The 19992-nt window shown below is 33.1% G+C and overlaps 1 protein-coding gene across 7 annotated transcripts in view; it reads right to left on the bottom strand.

Annotated features, from left to right (window-relative positions):
• Positions 1-19992, bottom strand: part of NF1 (neurofibromin 1) — a 225415-nt gene that overhangs the window by 86328 nt on the left and 119095 nt on the right. For 5 of the 7 annotated variants that reach the window (XR_004311794.1, XM_032457663.1, XM_032457668.1 and 2 more), the window contains 7 exons: positions 15781-15916; positions 11887-11949; positions 7969-8127; positions 7341-7438; positions 5919-6065; positions 3834-3980; positions 1141-1251 (listed from right to left, as the gene is read on the bottom strand). Coding sequence is in view for 6 of the 7 variants with exons in the window: in XM_032457663.1 (XP_032313554.1) it covers positions 1141-1251; positions 3834-3980; positions 5919-6065; positions 7341-7438; positions 7969-8127; positions 11887-11949; positions 15781-15916 (861 nt within the window). In the remaining variant the exon portion in view is untranslated. The remainder of the gene's footprint in view (positions 1-1140; positions 1252-3833; positions 3981-5918; positions 6066-7340; positions 7439-7968; positions 8128-11886; positions 11950-15780; positions 15917-19992) is intronic. The other 2 variants (XM_032457666.1, XM_032457667.1) reach the window with 1 other exon arrangement.

Below are 19992 nucleotides of genomic sequence, written 5' to 3'. Positions count from 1 at the left end.
AAAAGACAACCTGCATAATGGGAGAAAATATTTGCAAACGATGAGACTGACAAGCGCTTAATTTCCAGAATATACAAACATCTCATACAACTCAATAACAAAAAAACAAACAACCCAATCAAAAAATGGGCAGAATACCTAAACAAACTTTTCTTCAATGAAGACATACAAATAGCCAACAGGCACATGAAAAATGCTCAATATCACTAATTATTAAAGAAACGTAAATCAAAATTACAATGAGGTATCACCTCACACCAGTCAGAATGGCCATCATTAAAAAGTCCACAAATGGTAAATGCTGGAGAGGGTGGGGAGAAAAGGGAACACTTCTACACTGTTGGTGGGAATGTAGTTTATAGAAAACAGTATGGAGGTTCCTTAAAAAACTAAAAATAGACTTACCATATGATCCAGCAATCCCACTCCTGGGAATATATCCAGACGAAACTCTAATTCAAAAAGATACATGCACCCCAATATTCACAGCAGCACGGTTTACAATAGCCAAGACATGGAAACAGCCTAAATGTCCATCAACAGATGACTGGATAAAGAAGTTGTGGGTGTGGGTGTGGGTGTGTGTGTGTGTGTGTGTGTGTGTGTGTATACACACATAAATGGAATACTACTCAGCCATAAAAAGGAATAAAATAATGCCATTTGCAGCAACATGGATAGAAAGACCTGGAGATAATCATTCTAAGTGAAGTAAGCCAGAAAGGGAATGAAAAATACCATATATCATTTATAGGTGGAATCTTAAAAAAATGACACAAATGAACTTATTTACAAAACAGAAACATACTCACAGGCATAAAAAATAAACTTATAGTTACCAGGTGGGGAAAGGAGGTGGGGAGGGATAATTGAGAGTTTGGGATTTGCAAATACTAACTACTATATATAAAACAGATAAACAACAAGGTCCTATTGTATAGCACAGGGAAGTATACTCAATACCTTATAGTCACCTAAAATGAAAAGGAATGTGTGTATGTGTATGTGTGTGTGTGTGTGTGTGTGTGTGTATACACAACTGAATCACTGTGCTATACACTAGAAATTAACACAGCATGACCATACTTCAATTAAAACAAAACAAAACAAAACAAAACAAAAAAACATAGTGTTTCTTACCTCCGTGCAACATAATAAAATATAGGATTCCCAGCTTTGGAAGTCCCAGCTTGGTAGAAAATACTTAATGTTTTCAAAGCCTTGAATTCTTCTTTTTCATGTACTTGATGCCTGAAAAAAAAATAAAAGAGCAACTCATAGGCTTTATAATGTCCACTGAGTATCTACAAAAATCCACAATTGGATCAATGATAAAATATACAAAATGACAAAGTATCTAAAAGCAACATGCTTTCTGAAGGGCAATGTGGCCACATGTACCAAAAATTTCAAGGTGTTATTCTTTGAACCACAAAGAATGGTTCATAAGATAATGCTAAGAAAACTCCTGGACAGGGATATTAGCCATAGAATAGTTTTTAATCATTGTTTTTCCTAGACAGAAGTTCTTCCATTTTTATTTATTTGTTCTTTAAGAGTTCAGTTTATCAACCTTTTCTTTTCTGGCTTATTGATTTTGATATGAGTGAGAAAGGCCCAAGTTTTCTTCTTCATGGGAGTTTATCCTCACAAATAATATAAGCATCTTTTTCCAGATGGTTATTTACTGGTACAGTTGTGCCAACACCAACATTAGCATCCATTTTAATCTCCCTGATTCTGAATATCATTTTTATAATTATATTCCTATATATATTTTTAAACATTTCTTTAAAAGTATGGTTTAATTTTCATATATTCTGCTCAACACTCAGTGTGTGTCTTTAATCTGAGGATTTATGTCATTCACCAACTCTGGAAAATTCTCATCTGTTGTCTCTTTAAATATGACCTCTTCACTGTTCTCTGTAAGCTCTCTTTCTGAAACACTTACTAGACACGTTGGATCTTCCCATTCTGTTATATGCATCTCTTAAACTCTTTCATATTTTACATTTCTTTGTCTCTCTGTACTGCCTTTCAGCTAATTTGCTCTGAACTTCTTTTCCAAATACGCATTTAAAAATACTTTTGGGGGGGCAGGGGGGAGGTAATTAAGTTTTATTATTTATTTTTATAGGAGCTGCTGGGGACTGAACTCAGGACCTTGTGCATGTTAAGCATGCACTCTATCACTTGAGCTATACCCTCCCCCCTAAAAATACTTTATTTTTAAAACATATTTTATTTTACTTAGTATTTTCATGTGTCCTGGGGGTGGGAGAAGAGGTTGTATTATCTCAGTTCATCCTGTTGCTGGTACCAGGTCAGCATTTGTTTAATATTAATGGAAACAATCTAGACATCCTTTGACAAGGGAAACAGGTTCACATGTGTATAGCTGAATGATTGGGAAGCTATTGGCCAAATGCTAACTGAATTATCTCTAAGAAGTGAAATAACTGAAAAAATTTTTACATTCTCTTAGATTTCTATGTTTTGAATAATTTAACAATTTTTATTTTTAGAGTTAACATTATAAAGCTACTTCCCATTTTTTAAAAGAAAAATGGGTCTCAGACAGCATCAGTGGGAACTTAAAAACATCACCTAAAGTTTATTAAACACTTTATATATACAACAGACACTAGTTCTAAGTATTTTACACAAGTTAGATCATTTAGTCTTCAAAAGCACAGAAGATTGTTTCGTAAGGAAGGCAGGGTCTTAGGTCAAGATAAAAGGACTAATAAAGAGGTTTTCTTAGAAAAATGGAAAAATGGCAAGGATGTCCTTGGTAATGTTGAATAAAAAAGTTTTACATTTTTGTACTACACTTTTCAACTAGGTAACATGAAATTTTTATATAGAAGATACTTCCTTAGTTACACAGGAATAAGCATTTGTTACACAGAAAAATATAACAGAGCTAAAGATATCAAAAATTTGGAGTAATGTGTACAAAACTATGATCTATACATAATATGATTAATAACAGGCACTTAAACAAGGCAAGGCACATGATATACAAATCAGTAATGTGAATTAACTTCAGAATGTCATATTCTGCTTTTTCCTCTCTGCCTCTGGCATACACTATGAACAAAAACACTTAACCCACACTCACTATATGAAGCACTAAGTGACTAAGTGTAAAGGATTATGAAAGGTACTTTAAATACCAAAGAATTCAGCAAACTACCTTCACTGTAACATCACAGAGGTGAACAACATTTAACAATGAGGATCATGTGGCTTGCAAACTAAATTTCTCTAAATGAGATTCAGAACAAATGTCCACATTAAAAAAAAATGTCCACAGAAGTTTTTTTGCAATATTAAAGTATACTATATTTTCTGAGTCTCAATCTAAAAGAAGTTAGTACCATTAACTTTTAGGAGGGTTCTGAAAAATGTTACAGTGTGGTAGAAAGAGTTCATCACTTAGAACCAAAGGACCTATGAAAGAGGTGTGGAATCTTAGGCAAATTAATTATTCACTTTGAGCTTTATTTTCCCTAACTATAATATGAAAATAATGTTATCTACCCTCCCTTTTAAGTATTAAATGCAAAAACACCTCAAAAAAACATACAAAGTACTATTCAATAAGACACTATTTTTATACTAAAATCAACCACAAAACAAAGCATATTTCAACAATACATAGAATAAGAGAGAAGTGGAATCCTAAACATAACAATGCAGTTACTGAGTACATCTTTCTTGATAATCCTCTATCAAATATACAAGCACATCTAACAAGTGGCCTGGTGGCAAACTTTGCACCTCAACCAAAAAGAAGCAATCATCATTTCAACGTGGTACTTTACCTAGTCATAAATTCCTCAAACTTTGAACTGGTAAGGTTAAGGCTGGACCAGTGTGTATCTGCCACAGGTTTGTGCTCTGGAGGACCCAGGTATGCGAGAAGTGTTGCCATCTTATCAAAAGGTCGTCTTCCAACAGCTTTGTGATCCCTAGATATAGCAAACTACTTAGGAAAAAGTTGCAGTTCACATTTAGCAGTACACATTTCTTTAGACTGTCATTGGTTGCTTTTCTTTTTACTGTCACCTGGTGGTTCCTGCTGATTTCTAAACTGCACCAAAAAGACCTCAGGGGTTGTTAAATTTACACTGAGACATCTTAGACATATGACCACTCCTCAAACTACAAAATTTACGTAAAAATTCTTTCTGTCCCAGTATTCTAAATCCATTCCCATTAAACAGACAATCAGTAAGTAAAAATAACATTTTGATCCACTGTCTCTTAGAATGAAAAGAATCCACCTTGAGAAACCACTATTTAGGAAATAGACATACTGTCCCTGATACCAGATTTCTGCTTAATAAGGGTAAACATGAAGTTTCAATAATTATTAAACATTTAAAACCATATAAAAATAAGACACTATTTCATAAACATCAAATTGGCAAAAAATTATGAAGTTTGCTAATGCCACCTTTGGTGAGGATGTGTATAAAGAGGTACACGGTGCTGGTCAAAGTGTATATCAGCACGTACACTGAAAAGCAATGTGGCAATATCTAGTCAGGCTGAGGTTCTGCATAGCCCGGAACCTAGCAATTATGCATTTAGGTAATACACAGGGAGACAAATATGAAGAATATTTATTACATCACTATTAAAAATAATGAAAAACAGAAAACCCTAAATATCGATCAATTAGGAAATATGAAACTAGTGTTACAGTCATTCAACGAAATACTAAGTTAAATAAATGATAAATCTCAGAGTATTGTATGAAGAGACTACATTGAGTACATCATTTCTGTAAAAGTTTAAAACATACAAAACTATGTTATACATACCTATCCTATATCTATAATTTTTCTTTTTTGTGAATTACACTCTTCTTTCCCCAAGAAATAAAACGTTTTAAAGATCTGAAGTAATACAGTAAAATAATGTTAAAGCTAGGGAGTAGATATGTGTCTCTCTTATACTATGGTCTATACTTTTTTGTATGTTTGAAATGTGTATTTTTTAAAAAACCAAGTGGAAAAAAATTCTCTAGTATTAAACTACATGAATACATATGTGAATTATTGTAAGATAAATGAATTTTTGCATTTAAAAGTTCCACAGTTTGAGTGCCACACAGATAAAGCATTTTCATATTTCTGTCTTAGACACATTATCAGTCATGCCCATGTCTACTCCAAGCCATTAACAATTCATAAAAGATTAAAATGTTCTATATTTTAAACTCCCATTTCTTAATCAGTTAGCCTTAGCTTCATGGTCTTCTATCTTTTCCATGAATGAGCAAACCATTTTCATTGGCATTTAAAAATAATCTGGACTCATTCTACCTTTTTAAGAGAGCTCCTCAGATAGAGGGCCCTTTATAAACATAAATAATTAGAAAGGACAGGAAATGACCCAGGCTACAAGAGACTAGCTAACGTAAAATTCTGAAATTAATTAATTATCTATATAAAACTTTATTTGCATATACATAAGAGTATCACAAATGGGATTACTATAGGCTTACAATAGAATCGCAATGTTTTCATTATAAAATTCCTAAAAATTAAGCTGTTCTTCAGATTCAGATGCCAATACTCATTTGATCTTCTAGTAAATTTAAACATCTCTATGTCTTGTTGCACACTAATGTTTGCAAACCAGAAAAAACCTAAAAACCTAATTTCTGATTTCTTAGTTTAACATAAAAAAAAGTCTGTAGCACCTATGTAAGCTTGTTACCACTTAATATGACAAGTTTTTGCCTATGTATTTTTAAAGAGAGTCTACATTTCTCTTTCCAAATCATAATTCTTATTTTAAGAAGACACAAAATAAAAAGTATTATTCATGACCAATAATTTTATTAATATAAAATTAAACTGAGAGTTTCCAATATCCCCGTGATTGGAAAGTCTTACCTGTTGCTGGAAAGATACTGGCCAATTTTCTCTTGATTGTTCCAGAGTAGACGATGTAAAGCAAGCACATTGCCATCACTGATGAAGGAAAGACTGTGATTTACTGCATCACTTGTAGGGCAATCAGATGCTATATCAAGAAAAAACCTTCAAAAATGCAAAGTTATCAGAATTTCAAAAGTCAGATATACTCATATCTATGTCTGAATTAAATTTATATGAAGTAACTGTGAAATAACTGAGATTACAAATATGGAGGTTTAACCCACACATGTGACTATCATTAAACAAAACAAGAAGAGACAAGGAGAAAGTTGGTTTTCCATTTCTGATGCCTAGCTTCAGTTTCAGGGTAGGCTCTCAAGTCAGACAATAGATTTAGATGGATGAGACTTTGTAGAGAAGCCAGTACTTTACAGGTAAGGAAACGGAGGCCCAGACAAGACAAAAGACCTTCTCCAAAGTTATACAACTTGCCAGGGTGAAGCCAGGATCAAAACCTTTGTTCTTTTAACTTTCTGTGGGTAGTCAATCTACTTAGAATATAAATCCTAGGCTGACATTCACTTTCTTTCCACTATGGTTTGCAACCCAACAATGTATCTTTTAAACTCCAATTAGAAGTTGGTACAAACTATAATGAAAAATTGGAAGAGAGTTGTACAAGTACAGCTTAGACTGTGAGTCAGATCAATTAGACTTACGAATCTACTACTACATGAAAAGTAGAATTCTTGATGTTAACTTACATTTACAAAGAACTTTCTCATAATTTATCTCATTCGTTTCTCTAAAATCAACTCACAGGCAAACACGGTATTACACCTACTTTATAAATAAACCAGCAACTCAAGACAGATAAAGAGAAGCAACTAGTTAGTTATGGGAACCTACCGAGCAGAACTCAAGTTCTCTAAAATCATAAAACTTGAACAGTTTTCCAGTTACTCTTGAACAAAATCATATGCATTTGTATTACTTGGTTTAAAGAGTAAACTTTTAGTTTACGTACACTTTCAAATTAAAGTATCAAAAATATTCTAATGTCACAAAACTTGTGATTATACACTATTATGCATTATCTGTACCATTTCAGTTTTAGTTTTTACTGAAAGAAGGCTTTTTCCTTCTTCCTCTCCTCCATATTGTAGCAAACTCAAATCCTTTATTTTAGTAGCTATGTCAAAAATCCCTCCTGGTTTTTAAATATGGAAATCACTACCAAATCACAAAGAATATGGATTTACTTCATTAATGTTTTTTATAGTAAAATAAAGTAAGATTAATTATGTTCTTGTCCTAGAGATTAAAGAGAAAAAACCTAATAAGCAGGAGCTTCATGTAGACCAAGTACATGGACTTGAGTGGAAGTGAAAATATCTGACTCAAACAGAGCAACTGGCTAAGTGGCAGGCTGCTTACCTTCGTGCTGCATCAAAGTTGCTTTTCACAAAATCATTAAAAGGCCGCATATGCTCTTCTTTTGTAAAAAGAACATGATTGGCAATACTCTGAAGTATCTAAACAATAAAACAAGGTTATAAAGGATCAGATTATAAAATCTACACCCACACATACTCTTTTTAAAATATTAATTTTTTCACTGATATAATTTCTACTGGCAATGATTGCTCAGTCTATAAATACTAGGTGTTATTTCTATTCTTTTCCAAATATTAGTATTATTATTATATACACACACATATAGTTATACACATAAAATACACATTATTTAATACATTTTTAATTTAAAAAATCATAAAATATACATTTTGGTTTCCACTTCAGAATTTCCAGAATGATTACACAGAAAACTATCTTCTGAAGACATTTGCTAAAATATTTTCAAGTGATAATAAGGCCCATCAGGTATCAGTCTAATGAATTCCTTTGTAATATAAACAAATAAAAATAAAACAAGGCATGTAAGTGAAAACCAGAGGGCATTCCAAAAATAAATTCAAGAGTAAGTAAGTACAGTGAATATGAAAAACTGAAAATTTATTGAAGAGAAATTTAAAATAGTTATATTATCAAAATAATTCTTCACCTTTGACATTAACTTCAAGCCCCTTTCGATTCTAGGTGGTGGCTTTTTATCTAAAATCCCTGCTTCATATGGTGAGACAATGGCAGGATTGATAAATCTGAGGAACATGGCACTTCCTACTGCACCGATGCTGTTCTGAGGGAAACGCTGGCTAACCACCTAAAAACAAGGAGTTGAGAATTGAGTATACGGTTTGAATTAAAACATGGAAATGGGAAGAAAAGAGCTTGAAGGTCAAACTTTGCACAAAGACCCTGAACAGACCAATCCTTGAGAACAATACATTTTTACTTTTTCCTACTCCCAAAACATCAGCAAATAAAGCTTATCCTCAATTCTTGCCCTCCAACCTTTAAAAGCATGATAAATGTATCTAAGAAAAAAGACGTCTCATAGATGAGTTGTGTAGAAGAGATCTGAAAAAAGGTCTTAATTTTATCATCATTGATTATACCTACATTTCAAAGATATGAGGGAAAAATGAGAAAACAGGACGTATGTGCAGAATTTCACACAGCTCTAGTTTTCTTCACAATGCCTCAATAAAGTAATATTTCCTCTCGTGAATTCACATGGCTCACTGACTCCATACTAACTCTGGAAAGAATAAGAATTATTTCATTCTATTTCCTCTAGTGCTTCATGTGGTATGCATTATAAATGTGTTCTTATTCACTGCCTAAAATCTCAAAATAATTTTCTATCATATCCGACAGGAAGTTAGTAAAAAAACTACTTTAATAGAGGATGATTTTTTAAGCAGAAAAAATCTTTGTAAAAGTGGTAATGGGGGTGAGTTATGACTAATACATTCTCACCTTTGTTTATACTATGCAGCTGAGGAAGCTTGGTGGTACAGTACTTTGAGTGCTACTGCACGAAGAGCAACCTTACAATTCAGTAAGAGGAAACTGGTGAAGGTGGCTACATACAGCAGCCTTAGTAGAATGTGTTAAAATCTAAATACTGTTTTAGAGTTATTTTTAGCCAAAATACAGTTTTAGAAATAGAATTAAGAAAACTCAAGTGCTTTTACTATCTAGTATAGTGTTTAACCTTTTGGGGAGTAGGAACAGAAAAAAGAATGTTTACTGTTGCACAGACAAAATTCTTCATACAATTTTAGAATGTTCACAGACCACCATTGTGACTGTTTCTTTTAGAACTCACAAATTTTAATCTTAAAACATAAGAAACATTATCAACAAACCTATAAAATTTTAAAGCCCTTAAGGAGTGAGTTAGCAAGAAGGAAGGAGGTTAAAAATTGCTTTATATTTAATTGCAAATAGGTTGTTTTAAAGGAATAGCACATATTCAGTTTAATCCATTAATATCTTAAAGTGGTTTTGAAAGAGGTAAAAGTCAGAGTCTGGTTAAAGAACTGGTTAATTTATAAAATACTAACCTGCTGTCAAAGTATCTCAAAAAATGAATTACTCATGTAAACTTGGAGAACTCTTAAAATGCATTTTTGAAGGCAGCTATTTATTGGTTTTCTTTAGGACAAAAAAGTTTTAAAGTGACTCACATTAATACCTGATTTATACTCAGTACTACTCAGTCTCAGAATTTAAGGAACATGAGTGAATTATTTCTCAAAGGGAGAATACTATAAAACTTATGACAAGTACTACACCTTCACTATCTTCCACATTTTCAAAAACAATTCATGTCAAAACAAAATGTCCACACTGCAGGAACATACATTGTTCCAAGTATCATATAATCACTGACAACAGTTTCAGTATATTCTTGGAACTAAAACCTGATAAAATAATCAATATCCATAAAAATGCTTTATAACAAGTTTTATGAGTCAATATATAAAAATACTACTTTTTCTTTCACCACTAATTAACATCAGTGTGATTTTACTTCATAATATACATACTCAAGTTGTTTTTTTCCTTTTTAACCTGTAAAAATCTAATTTGGATCCAAAAGACATTCTGCATAAAAGATCAAATTAGGGCCAGTCTGTATGTGGAAACCAGGTATCAGTCAAATGTCTCCTTCACTACCGACACCCCACTAAAAGCTGTATGTTACAAATAAATACATACATTGTGCATCAGAAAGAGGATCACAACCCATATATCCTTAATTACCTAAGTTAGGCTGACAATTAACTTCTCAAAGGAGATCTAATTATACAGTATATATTTGAGTGTAATAAACAGAATTATCGTAATACAACTACATAGCTATATACCAGAAGCCAGAACCTTCTCTATATATTTTACATATTACAACTCATGGTACATACACCCCAAAAGAAAGTTAACTTGCTTTTAAAAGATCATTAGATTCTGTTACCCCAACAGCTCCATAAACCAATATTTTAAATTTATAATGGCTATACTGCCATCATACTTTGGAATGCATTCTAAAATATCTCAAATTACCAATTAGATTCCCTCCGTTTCCATGAGGACCTCATATGACTTGTGCTGAGAAATACATTCCACAACTTCATGTTACCTAGAAACATTTTTTAAATCTGAAAATAACACTAGTAGAAAAAAATTTTTCAAGAAACAATTTTAGACACAATCTTAATAAATAAAGCAATGTTATTAGGAAGGCTAGAAAACATGCTCTAGAGAAACACAGAAAGCCTGAATTTTAATTTATGTGATACACTACACAACAGCATTAGTGAAACACTGAACAAGAATGTTAGAAACAGTAAATTAATTTCAACAGTGATGGTGTATATTATGTTATATTCACATATGCTGAGAATTAGAAGGCTGAAGCATTAGAAAGAAATGTTTTTATTAAGCAAGATGGCCATCCAATCCAATCCATTTGCTGACAGCTGACCAAATTTACTTAACATACCCAAAAAAGAATCTCCTAAATTGATATAAAAGCATATGTCTATAAATTTTAATTTAGTTTTGAATTTACAACCAAAATTTGTTATATGTGAAGCTCAGACAAGGAATGAAAGATGAAACCAGATGAATACTATATTCTAAATTTTACCTTTTAAAGTAAACTACCTACATGACTCCTAAAGGTTTTCTTTACATCCTTCTCTAAATTCATTTGGATTATATGTACAAAGGCTGTACTCAGCCTGATTCAAGATCAGTCATACTGAAAGATAATGGCAAATTTTAAATGAATGCATGTTAATATTTTGGACAAATTTCACTCACAGGAAAAAAATTATTATGACTACCATAATTTTCTTCCTTTTAAATTAGGGCAAGGTCATAAAAGTAAGGGGTATATTCATACCATGTTTACAAATAAGGTATTTCTCTATAAATATAGACTCACTGTTTTCCTTTATTTCAAAAGTACTATGTTCTCAGTCCCAATAGTTTAATGATGATTTTTTCTAAGGTAAAAGTGGTTTTGTTTCACCATTAGAATTTCACAAATATCTAAATTCTGGAGGAAACTGTCTAGATGAAAATATAAGAAGTAAAAAATTAAATTTAGCTACTTTTAAGTAAGATTTAGAACGTGACACTTTCCTTCCATGTACTTCTAACAATTAAGAAAAACTTTCATCTCTAGGAAAAGAAATCACTCACATTACCTGCAAACAAGAAGCAAGAATGAAGAGAGTCAGCATTTCCTAAGGCCTTGAAATTAAGTTTCTTTTGCATTCATTTATAATTTTCAAAATAACAATAATAAAATTAAACCAGGGATATCCAATGCAACAAATGCCCCCAAAATGCCTTTGGGATAAATCAAACCAAAGGAACACAGAGAATGTTTCAATGTAACTTAATTCCAGGGTTAATTGAAATGAAAGCTATTTTGTGCCAGAATTAGTAGAATGATTTTACAGTGAAGGTCAAATAGGCTACAGTGAAGATGTTCTTAACAAACAGCAAAAGATTTTTGTTTTGCTTCGAAAGAAACAGCTAAAAAAAAGTTCTCCAAACTTACTGATTTTTTGTTTTCCTTTTTTTCTTTTACTGTAGCTTTATTCAGTAGGGAGTGGCAAGTTGCCTACAGGAACAGAGATGAGCACAAACAAGTCACAGCACCAACTACATACAGCAACAAAAACAATGTTGGCTTGTACATAAAATTACACGATCAAAATGTAACACAAATGGAATCAACAAAAAATTAGAAATCAACTGAATTTTGAGGGATGAATTTTATCTCTGGATTTTCATTTTTACTACATGTTTAAGCCAAAGCACTAAATAAATAGCAAGAAATGTTGAGACAATCATATCTACTATTTCTGGCTATAAATCACAGAAAAGTTCTCAAGAGTATCTGAGGATATTTAATATTTACATTTTAGTTAATTCCTAGCTTTTGATAAATTTTATATAAAATGTTCATTATAAGTAGATGACACACTAAAAACACTGCTATATGTCTCCACAATTTTTTCTTGATATATAGGTTTATGTACACTTCTCTGTGTATCCTTCAATTGACTTAAAAGTTCTTTTTTTCATAGCTGGAATTTAATTCAGATCCTACTGATTAAAAAATGAACATTAAATGGCTAAATATAATAGAAAAATACACTCTAGAGATTCTGAATTAAAAATTTCACTCTCTCTCTTTAAGAAAGATTACTCTTAAAATTTCACTTATCTTTCTGTTTGCAGGCTATTTCCTGAAAAGGTTCTAATCAGAGGAGGTTAAAAAGCTCTGCAACATTTGGGGAAAGAATGTTATCAGCTCAACTAGAAACAAGCATTAATTAATATTAAAGTGAAGAAACTGAGGAGAAAATTATACAATAAAACTGTAAGCCTGCTTAAAATCTTTCACAGATTTGACCATTTATCAGAATGTCTCAAAAAAAAAAAAAAAATCCCCCCCTAAAGCTCACAGAGACGTACTGGTTTCATCTCACAGAGCTCCTCCTAGGCCAAAGAGCTCTGTTAAAATTAAAAGACTTCTGACTGAACTAGACTAGGAACAACAATTATTTTTAAAATATTTTTAGAACAAACTAAAATTCTTAATCCACCATATATGGCATTTCATTCTAGGAGTTCTGTGCATCCAACACCATAGCCCATAACAATTTGGGACAGTTAGTTTGATATCTGTTCATCCATCCGTCCATTCATCCACCTAAGTAGTTAACATGCATCTACATGCTAGATACCATTCTAGGCATTGGAAAACAGCAGTCAAACAGTAAGACACAGTTCCTTTTTCAAGGAGCTTGGATTCAAATTTTAGACTATATACAAAAGCACTCGTAACCCAATTTATCACAAAAATGCCATTTTATACACTTTTTTTCAATTATGGTATAAAACTATTATTTATAGCCTTAACATTTCTGTGTAAACTAATTTTGTTTGGAGGAGAAGATTTGCTGAGAAAAGATTTATTTAGAGTCATAATATTTAGCTCTTTTCATAACTCTCTCACCACAGCTTAGGAGAATATCCATTCTGGGAATTATTTGCTCATTATTCCAAAACTATCGGGAGGAAAAGTGGAAACAAATTCTTGACAAAATGCCTTAGTTATAAATCTAATACATGTTCACTGTAGTTGAACTATACAGGAATAGTTGGCTATTCCTATATAACTTTAATCCAGTCCACTAAGTAAGGAGGCATATAAAACAAAAGAGCCGGTTAAAGCACAATCTTAAAAAGGCTTAAGAGTCAAAATATTACTCAAGTAAAAAGAGCCAAAGCTCAGAGAAATCCATTAGCTAGCAACCTACTCACTTCGCTTTCAAATTTTCCCCAGTAGGTCCCAAAGCAGGAGCCATGTTTGCTAGAGGGGAAAAAAACAATCAACTACCCTGCCAGCAGAACTTGAAAGTACAAAGGTCCCATTATGTTTCTGCCAAAGTCAAAAGGGCAAGGAAGAGCCAGAAGACGGAATATGAACAAAAATAAAAGAACAAACTAAGGGGAAAACATTTGGAAGGGGACTTAATGAAAGACTATCTTGAGATCGAAGTTTTTTTTTTCCCTTTCTTTTTAATTTAGTAAATGTAAAATTCCCCATTATCAGTCACCTATTAAAAAACAAACCCTTATTTATAAATAACATTGGATACCTTTGCTCCATAGTATTCTACATTCCAATAATAAGTTTACCCAATACTCCAAAAAATGCACTAACATTTCAATAATATTCTTAAAGAGAATAATTGTATGTGAAATTTTAATATGATAATTCAGGTCTGTTGTAATATGGGATACTGTATTATGGAGTGTTTAAAAAAGCACAACACTTGGTGTTTAATAAGCTCTGTTTTCTGATTTATTTTCACTACTTCCCTCCCTTTCTAACTATGAAAGCGGGTAAGAATCTTGTTTACATGGGTAGGAGGAATAGGGTAATTTATTCCTTCATTAAATATTTCCGAAGTACTTACTAAGTGCCAAGCCCTGTTCCTTTTTCCTTATCAAATGGGACTCCAAGTTTGCTGATACAATTTTTCCTTTTAGGGTGACAACACATGAAGAGTTTCTACTAAAATCTACTAGACTATGCATGTAATCAGGTAGTCAGTACCCATTCACTTTTAACCAGTTAAAGTCAAAGCCACTGCCGCTTTAGAAATCCATTTGCTCCCTGAAAACAGGTACTATCAGGCCACCCAAGAAGTTGACCCAGACTATTTCTAATATGTGTTCACCATTTCTTGTCTACTTAGTTTTATAAACAGAAAGACTGAGTTAGATTTAAAGAGCTACCTGAATAATGCCCAAACTTAAGAGAAGATATTATTTACTGTTTTATATTTTGTATTATAACTAAACCACCCTCTAGTCTCAGATTTAACCAGCTGGAAAAATTATGTGGTGCTCTCCTAAGCTCCCTTGAGCTATTTTGAAAAGGCAGGAAAAGTCACGATAAATTAAGAGAGTTTTATTGCTAAGTACGCTTTATACGTATGTGAAGAAAAGTTTTTTTATAGATACAGCAGATACATCTTTATAAATAGCAATGGGGGAAAAATTCACACAGAGCGGCCTGAAACAGCATTTTAATGATGATTTCACTGATCTTGCTAACGTCTCTAAGCAACTGAAGCCCTGTGCTAAAAAACAAATGGCTGGGGATGACTCTGCAAAGAAAAAGACACAAAAGGCATTGGTTTTGGTAAATACATAAATTCTCTCCCCTATACCTACCCCTGTCCCAAACTCCAGACCAACTAATGTTTCCTCCAGAATCATAGTTTAAACAGGCTAATGTGGATTTGCTTGGAATGATTCAATCATTTCTGAAACTGCATAAGCAATTTAAATACACAGTGGAAGCCATAAAAGAACACAGACCTAATTTCCTCACCAACTAGGGGATGACTGTGGACATCTGAACTCAGAAGCATTACTTGCAGTGCTAGTGTTAGAAAGTCTAATCATTTGATGTGAATGATGATGCAATATATTTTATAAATAGCATCCTACATAAAATAAACATCAGTCTGTCCTGGGAAAACCTGACACAAACACATTATAGCTTAAAGAAGAAATCAGAATTATAGACCAAGCATTTCACAATGCAAAAAACAAAGAATAGACCTGCCTCATATGTGAAAGACTCTATGAGTAATTTAGGTAAAAACAACCACAAAAATTCCATAGTATATCTCACTTCAGCCACATCTATTATAACTAGTAGATTTGGTGCATTTTAAACTTGTTCCCAATGCAGGAAAAACTTACTATTTTTAAAGTACCCCTTAAAATACTTCAAACTGTCTTCTAAGCAATATTACTCAGTATTATCAACCACCCACTATCAGCAGCTAAATCCCTCTTCGGTAAAGCATTCTTTTAAATTTAGCTTTGGATTAATAAAGGTAGCCTCTAAACTTAAGCATACCTGGTACAAACAGTGGCAAACGCTTCGTAGCTGAGGGGGGAATTCGGAGGAGGAACTGATGATGGCATGGAAGAACTTTTCGGTCATCTGAAGGAGGTTTCGCTGGTTTTCCTCTAGGCTCTCTGACTGTTCCAACCTACCAAAGGGGGTAAAAGAAAAGTAAAATCAATTAAACAAACAAACACAGTCTTCAAAAGAGACTCTTTAAGAGATATTCAGCCAAATGCAATGTTTGGACTTTGCAGTGTTGGGATCCTGATTTGAACAAATCAACTGCAAAAAAAGGCAATTCTGGGAACTGTGTATGAAAAATTCTTATCCCTCTATATTCTTACAATTTTAGTATACAATTTTTAACTTTTTGTCCATCTAGCAGGTAGGAAAGGGCATCTCACATTTTTAACTTTTATTTCCATGACTCTGGTAAAGTTAGACATGCTTTCAATATTTTGTGGCCATTGAGATTCCCCCTATTTCGAACTGCCTCTCATATCCAGTCCAATTTCTCTAACTGCTATGTGTCCCTCCTGCAAGTACCTAAAACTTGGTTTGTCTAAAATTAACTGAGTTTTCCTCCTACTCTTATGTCTTAGCCTGTGTTCCCCATGTTGTCAATGGCACCATCAGTGCTTTAATCACGTCACTCAGGTGCCTCTGATGTCATCTGTGCCTGCAGTACTCCATTACTCTCCATATCCCGTTAGTGTTGCTAATTCTTCTGTATGACCTCTACAGTCTTGGTGCTGCAATTAAAGGCAGATATTTGGAAGGCAGACTTACCAAGTTTAAGTTTCAGCTCTACCACTATTGACCATTATGACCTTGGTCAAGATACTTAACTTCTCTGGGCATCAATTTGTTTCATCAATAATACAGGAATAATGATAATGCCGACTTTATGGGGTTTAAATTTTACCCATGGCTATCAAAATCCACAAAGCTTTACTAGAGCTTCCCAACTGCCATAATCAACTCTCAAAACACATCCACTATGAAAGTCACCACTTAACTACTTGTTATATGTCTTATCTCCCCTACTAAACTGTAAGCTCCTTGAGGGATGTACTCATCTTTGTCCCCTTAAAAACTAGCACAGTACCTTACCAAAGCAGTTACTGAGTAAATACTCTCAATTTTTTAACTAGTCATTTTTTATTTCTATACTAATTTATATATTATGTAAAAGTTTGGGACACTCAAGCCATCACTCCAGATTCCATGCAGCTCATCACGTGGTACCGCATATGGATACAGTAAGAGTTTTGAAATCAATGTAGACTATAGGCAGGAGAGATTTCATGGAATAGGTGAGTTTGAAGAGTGGGATAGAATTTCCATAGGCAAACAGAAGAGTATTTCAGAAGGATGAAGGCAGGATAAGTACTTAACTCAATCAAATAGACATTTAATCATGCATCTACTATTTGCCATCTTAATGCCAGGTGCTGAGGATTCAACAATTGGCCTTTGAACTTCTCAGAGAGGGGAAAAAAACATGTACACACTATGTAATGAGTACAATAATTCAAAGATATAAAAGACAAAATAGCAAACCAGAGAGAGACATGATTAATTCACATGCCTACTGGTTGCCAGGAAGCCAGAGGCAGAAAATGAACTTGGAATAAGTGAAATACTAAAAAGAGATTGGTCTAAATATAGGGACTTTCTGCAGGGATATCACTTAAGAAGCTGTAACGGTAATTCAGATCTGAGATATGGAGGGCATAGAGCTTTGTGGTATGAAAGAAAAGATTAACAATTTATTTAACAGGGCTAGAGGAGATTCCTAGAAACCATGACAGTTCTTTGGGAACTTTTTCTTAATGGGTTAACATAGCAGCAGGTATGTTGCAGTCTATTTCAGGTGTCCCTCTAACATAGCCAGGTCTTAGGTTTTTTGAAATGGTAATAAACAAAATCGAAAAATCTCTGGCCAGGCTCACCAAGAAGAAAAGAGAGAGGACCCAAATAAACAAAGTAAGAAATAAAAGAGGAGAAATAACAACCGATACCACAGAAAAACAAAAAACTGTAAGAGAATACTATGAACAATTATATGCCAACAAATCAACCTAGAAGAAATGGACAGGACAGGTTTCTAGAAACATAGAGCCCACCAAAACTGAATCAAGAAGAAATAAATAATTTGAACAGACCAATCACTAGAAGTGAAATAGAATCCATAATAATAATAATAATAAAATCCTCCTTAGAAACAAAAGTCCAGGACCAGAAGGCTTCACAGGGGAACTCTACCAAACACACCCAAGAAGAACTTACACAAATCCTCCAAAACTCTTCAAAAAGATTGAGGAGAAGGGAATACTCCCAAAGTCATTCTATGAAGCCACCATCACCCTGATACCAAAACCAGACAAAGACACTACCAAAAAAGAAAATTACAAGCCAATGTCTTTGATGAAGATAGATGTAAATATTCTCAACAAAACATTAGCAAACCAAATCAAATCCAATAACACATAAAAAAGATCATATACCATGATCAAGTTGGATTCATTCCAGGGTCACAAGGATTGTTCAATATACACAAATCAATCAATGTGATAACACCACATCGACAAAAGAAACAACAAAAACGATATGATCATTTCAATAGATGCAGAAAAAGCATCTGATAAAATTCAATATCCATTCATGATAAAAAAACTCTTACCAAAGTGGGGGTCGAGGGCACATATCTCAACATAATAAAAGCTATTTATGACAAATCCACATCCAACATAGTAGTCAATGGGGAAGAGTCAAAAGCCCTCCTGCTAAAATCTGAAACAAGACAATGATGCCCACTCCCACCACTTCTATTCAACATAGTATTGGAAGTCCTAGCCACAGCAATCAGACAAAAAAAAAAAAAAAAAAAAAAAAGAAGAAAAAGAAAAAGAAATAAAAGGTATCCAAATTGGAAGGGAAGAGGTAAAATTGTTATTACATGCAGATCACATGATACTATATATAGAAATCCCTAAAGACTCCACATAAGAACTACTAGAACTGATCAACGAATTCAGCAAGGTAGCAGGAAACAAGACTAACATACAGAAATCTGTTGAATTTCTTTACACTAACAATGAAATATCAGAAAGGGAAACTAAAAAACAATCCTTTTTAAAATCACATCAAAAAAAAAAAAAAAAAACCAAAACTTAGGAATAAACCTGACCAAGGAGGTAAAAGACCTGTATGCTGAGAACCATAAAACATTGATAAAGGAAACTGAAGATGATTTAAAGAAATGGAAAGATAGCCCATGTTCTTGGATTAGAAGAATTAATATTGTTAAAATGGACATACTACCCAAAGCCATCTACAGATTTAATGTGATCCCTATCCAATTACTCATGACATTTTTCACAAAACTAGAACAATAATCCTGAAATTTACACGGAACCATAAAAGACCCAGAGTGGCCAAAGCAATCCTGAGGAATAAGAGCAAAGCTGGAGGCATAACCTTCCCAGATTTCAGACAATACTATAAAGCTACAGTAATCAAAACATTGTGGGTATTAGCACAAAAGCAAACATATGGATCAAAGTAACACAACAGAGAGCCAGAAATAAACCCACACACCTACGGTCAATTAATCTCTGACAAAGGAGGCAAGGATATACAATAGAGAAAAGACAGTCTCTTCAGGAAGTAGTGTTAGGAAAGCTGGACAGTCACATGTAAATCAATGAAATTAGAATACTCCCTCAAACTCTACACAAAAATAAACTCAAAATAGCTTAGAGAGTTACATATAAGACACGACACCATAAAACTCTTAGAAGAGAACACAGGCAAAACATTTTCTGACATATATTGTAACATTTTCTTAAGTCAGTCCCCCAAGGCAACAGAAATAAAAGCAAAAATAAACAAATGGGAACTAATTAAACTTATAAGCTTTTGCACAGCAAAGGAAACTATAAACATATATATATATCTCACATATCCATCGTGTGGATACTATTAAGCCATAAAAAAGAATGAAATAATGCCATCTGCAGCAACATGGATGGACCTATAGATTATTGTACTAAATGAAGTAAGTCAGACAGAGAAAGACAAGTATCATATGATATAACTTATTTGCAGAGGTTAAAATATGATATAAATGAACTTATTTCAAAACAGAAACAGACTCACAGACATAGAAAACAATCTTATGGTTACCAAAGGGAAAGGGGGTGAGGGAGGGAAATA

This window comes from Camelus ferus, chromosome 16, assembly GCF_009834535.1.
Source record: "Camelus ferus isolate YT-003-E chromosome 16, BCGSAC_Cfer_1.0, whole genome shotgun sequence".
Taxonomy (NCBI): Eukaryota; Metazoa; Chordata; class Mammalia; order Artiodactyla; family Camelidae; genus Camelus; species Camelus ferus.
The sequence above is the reverse complement of the archived record's forward strand: the minus strand, read 5'-3'. Positions and strand labels throughout refer to the sequence as shown.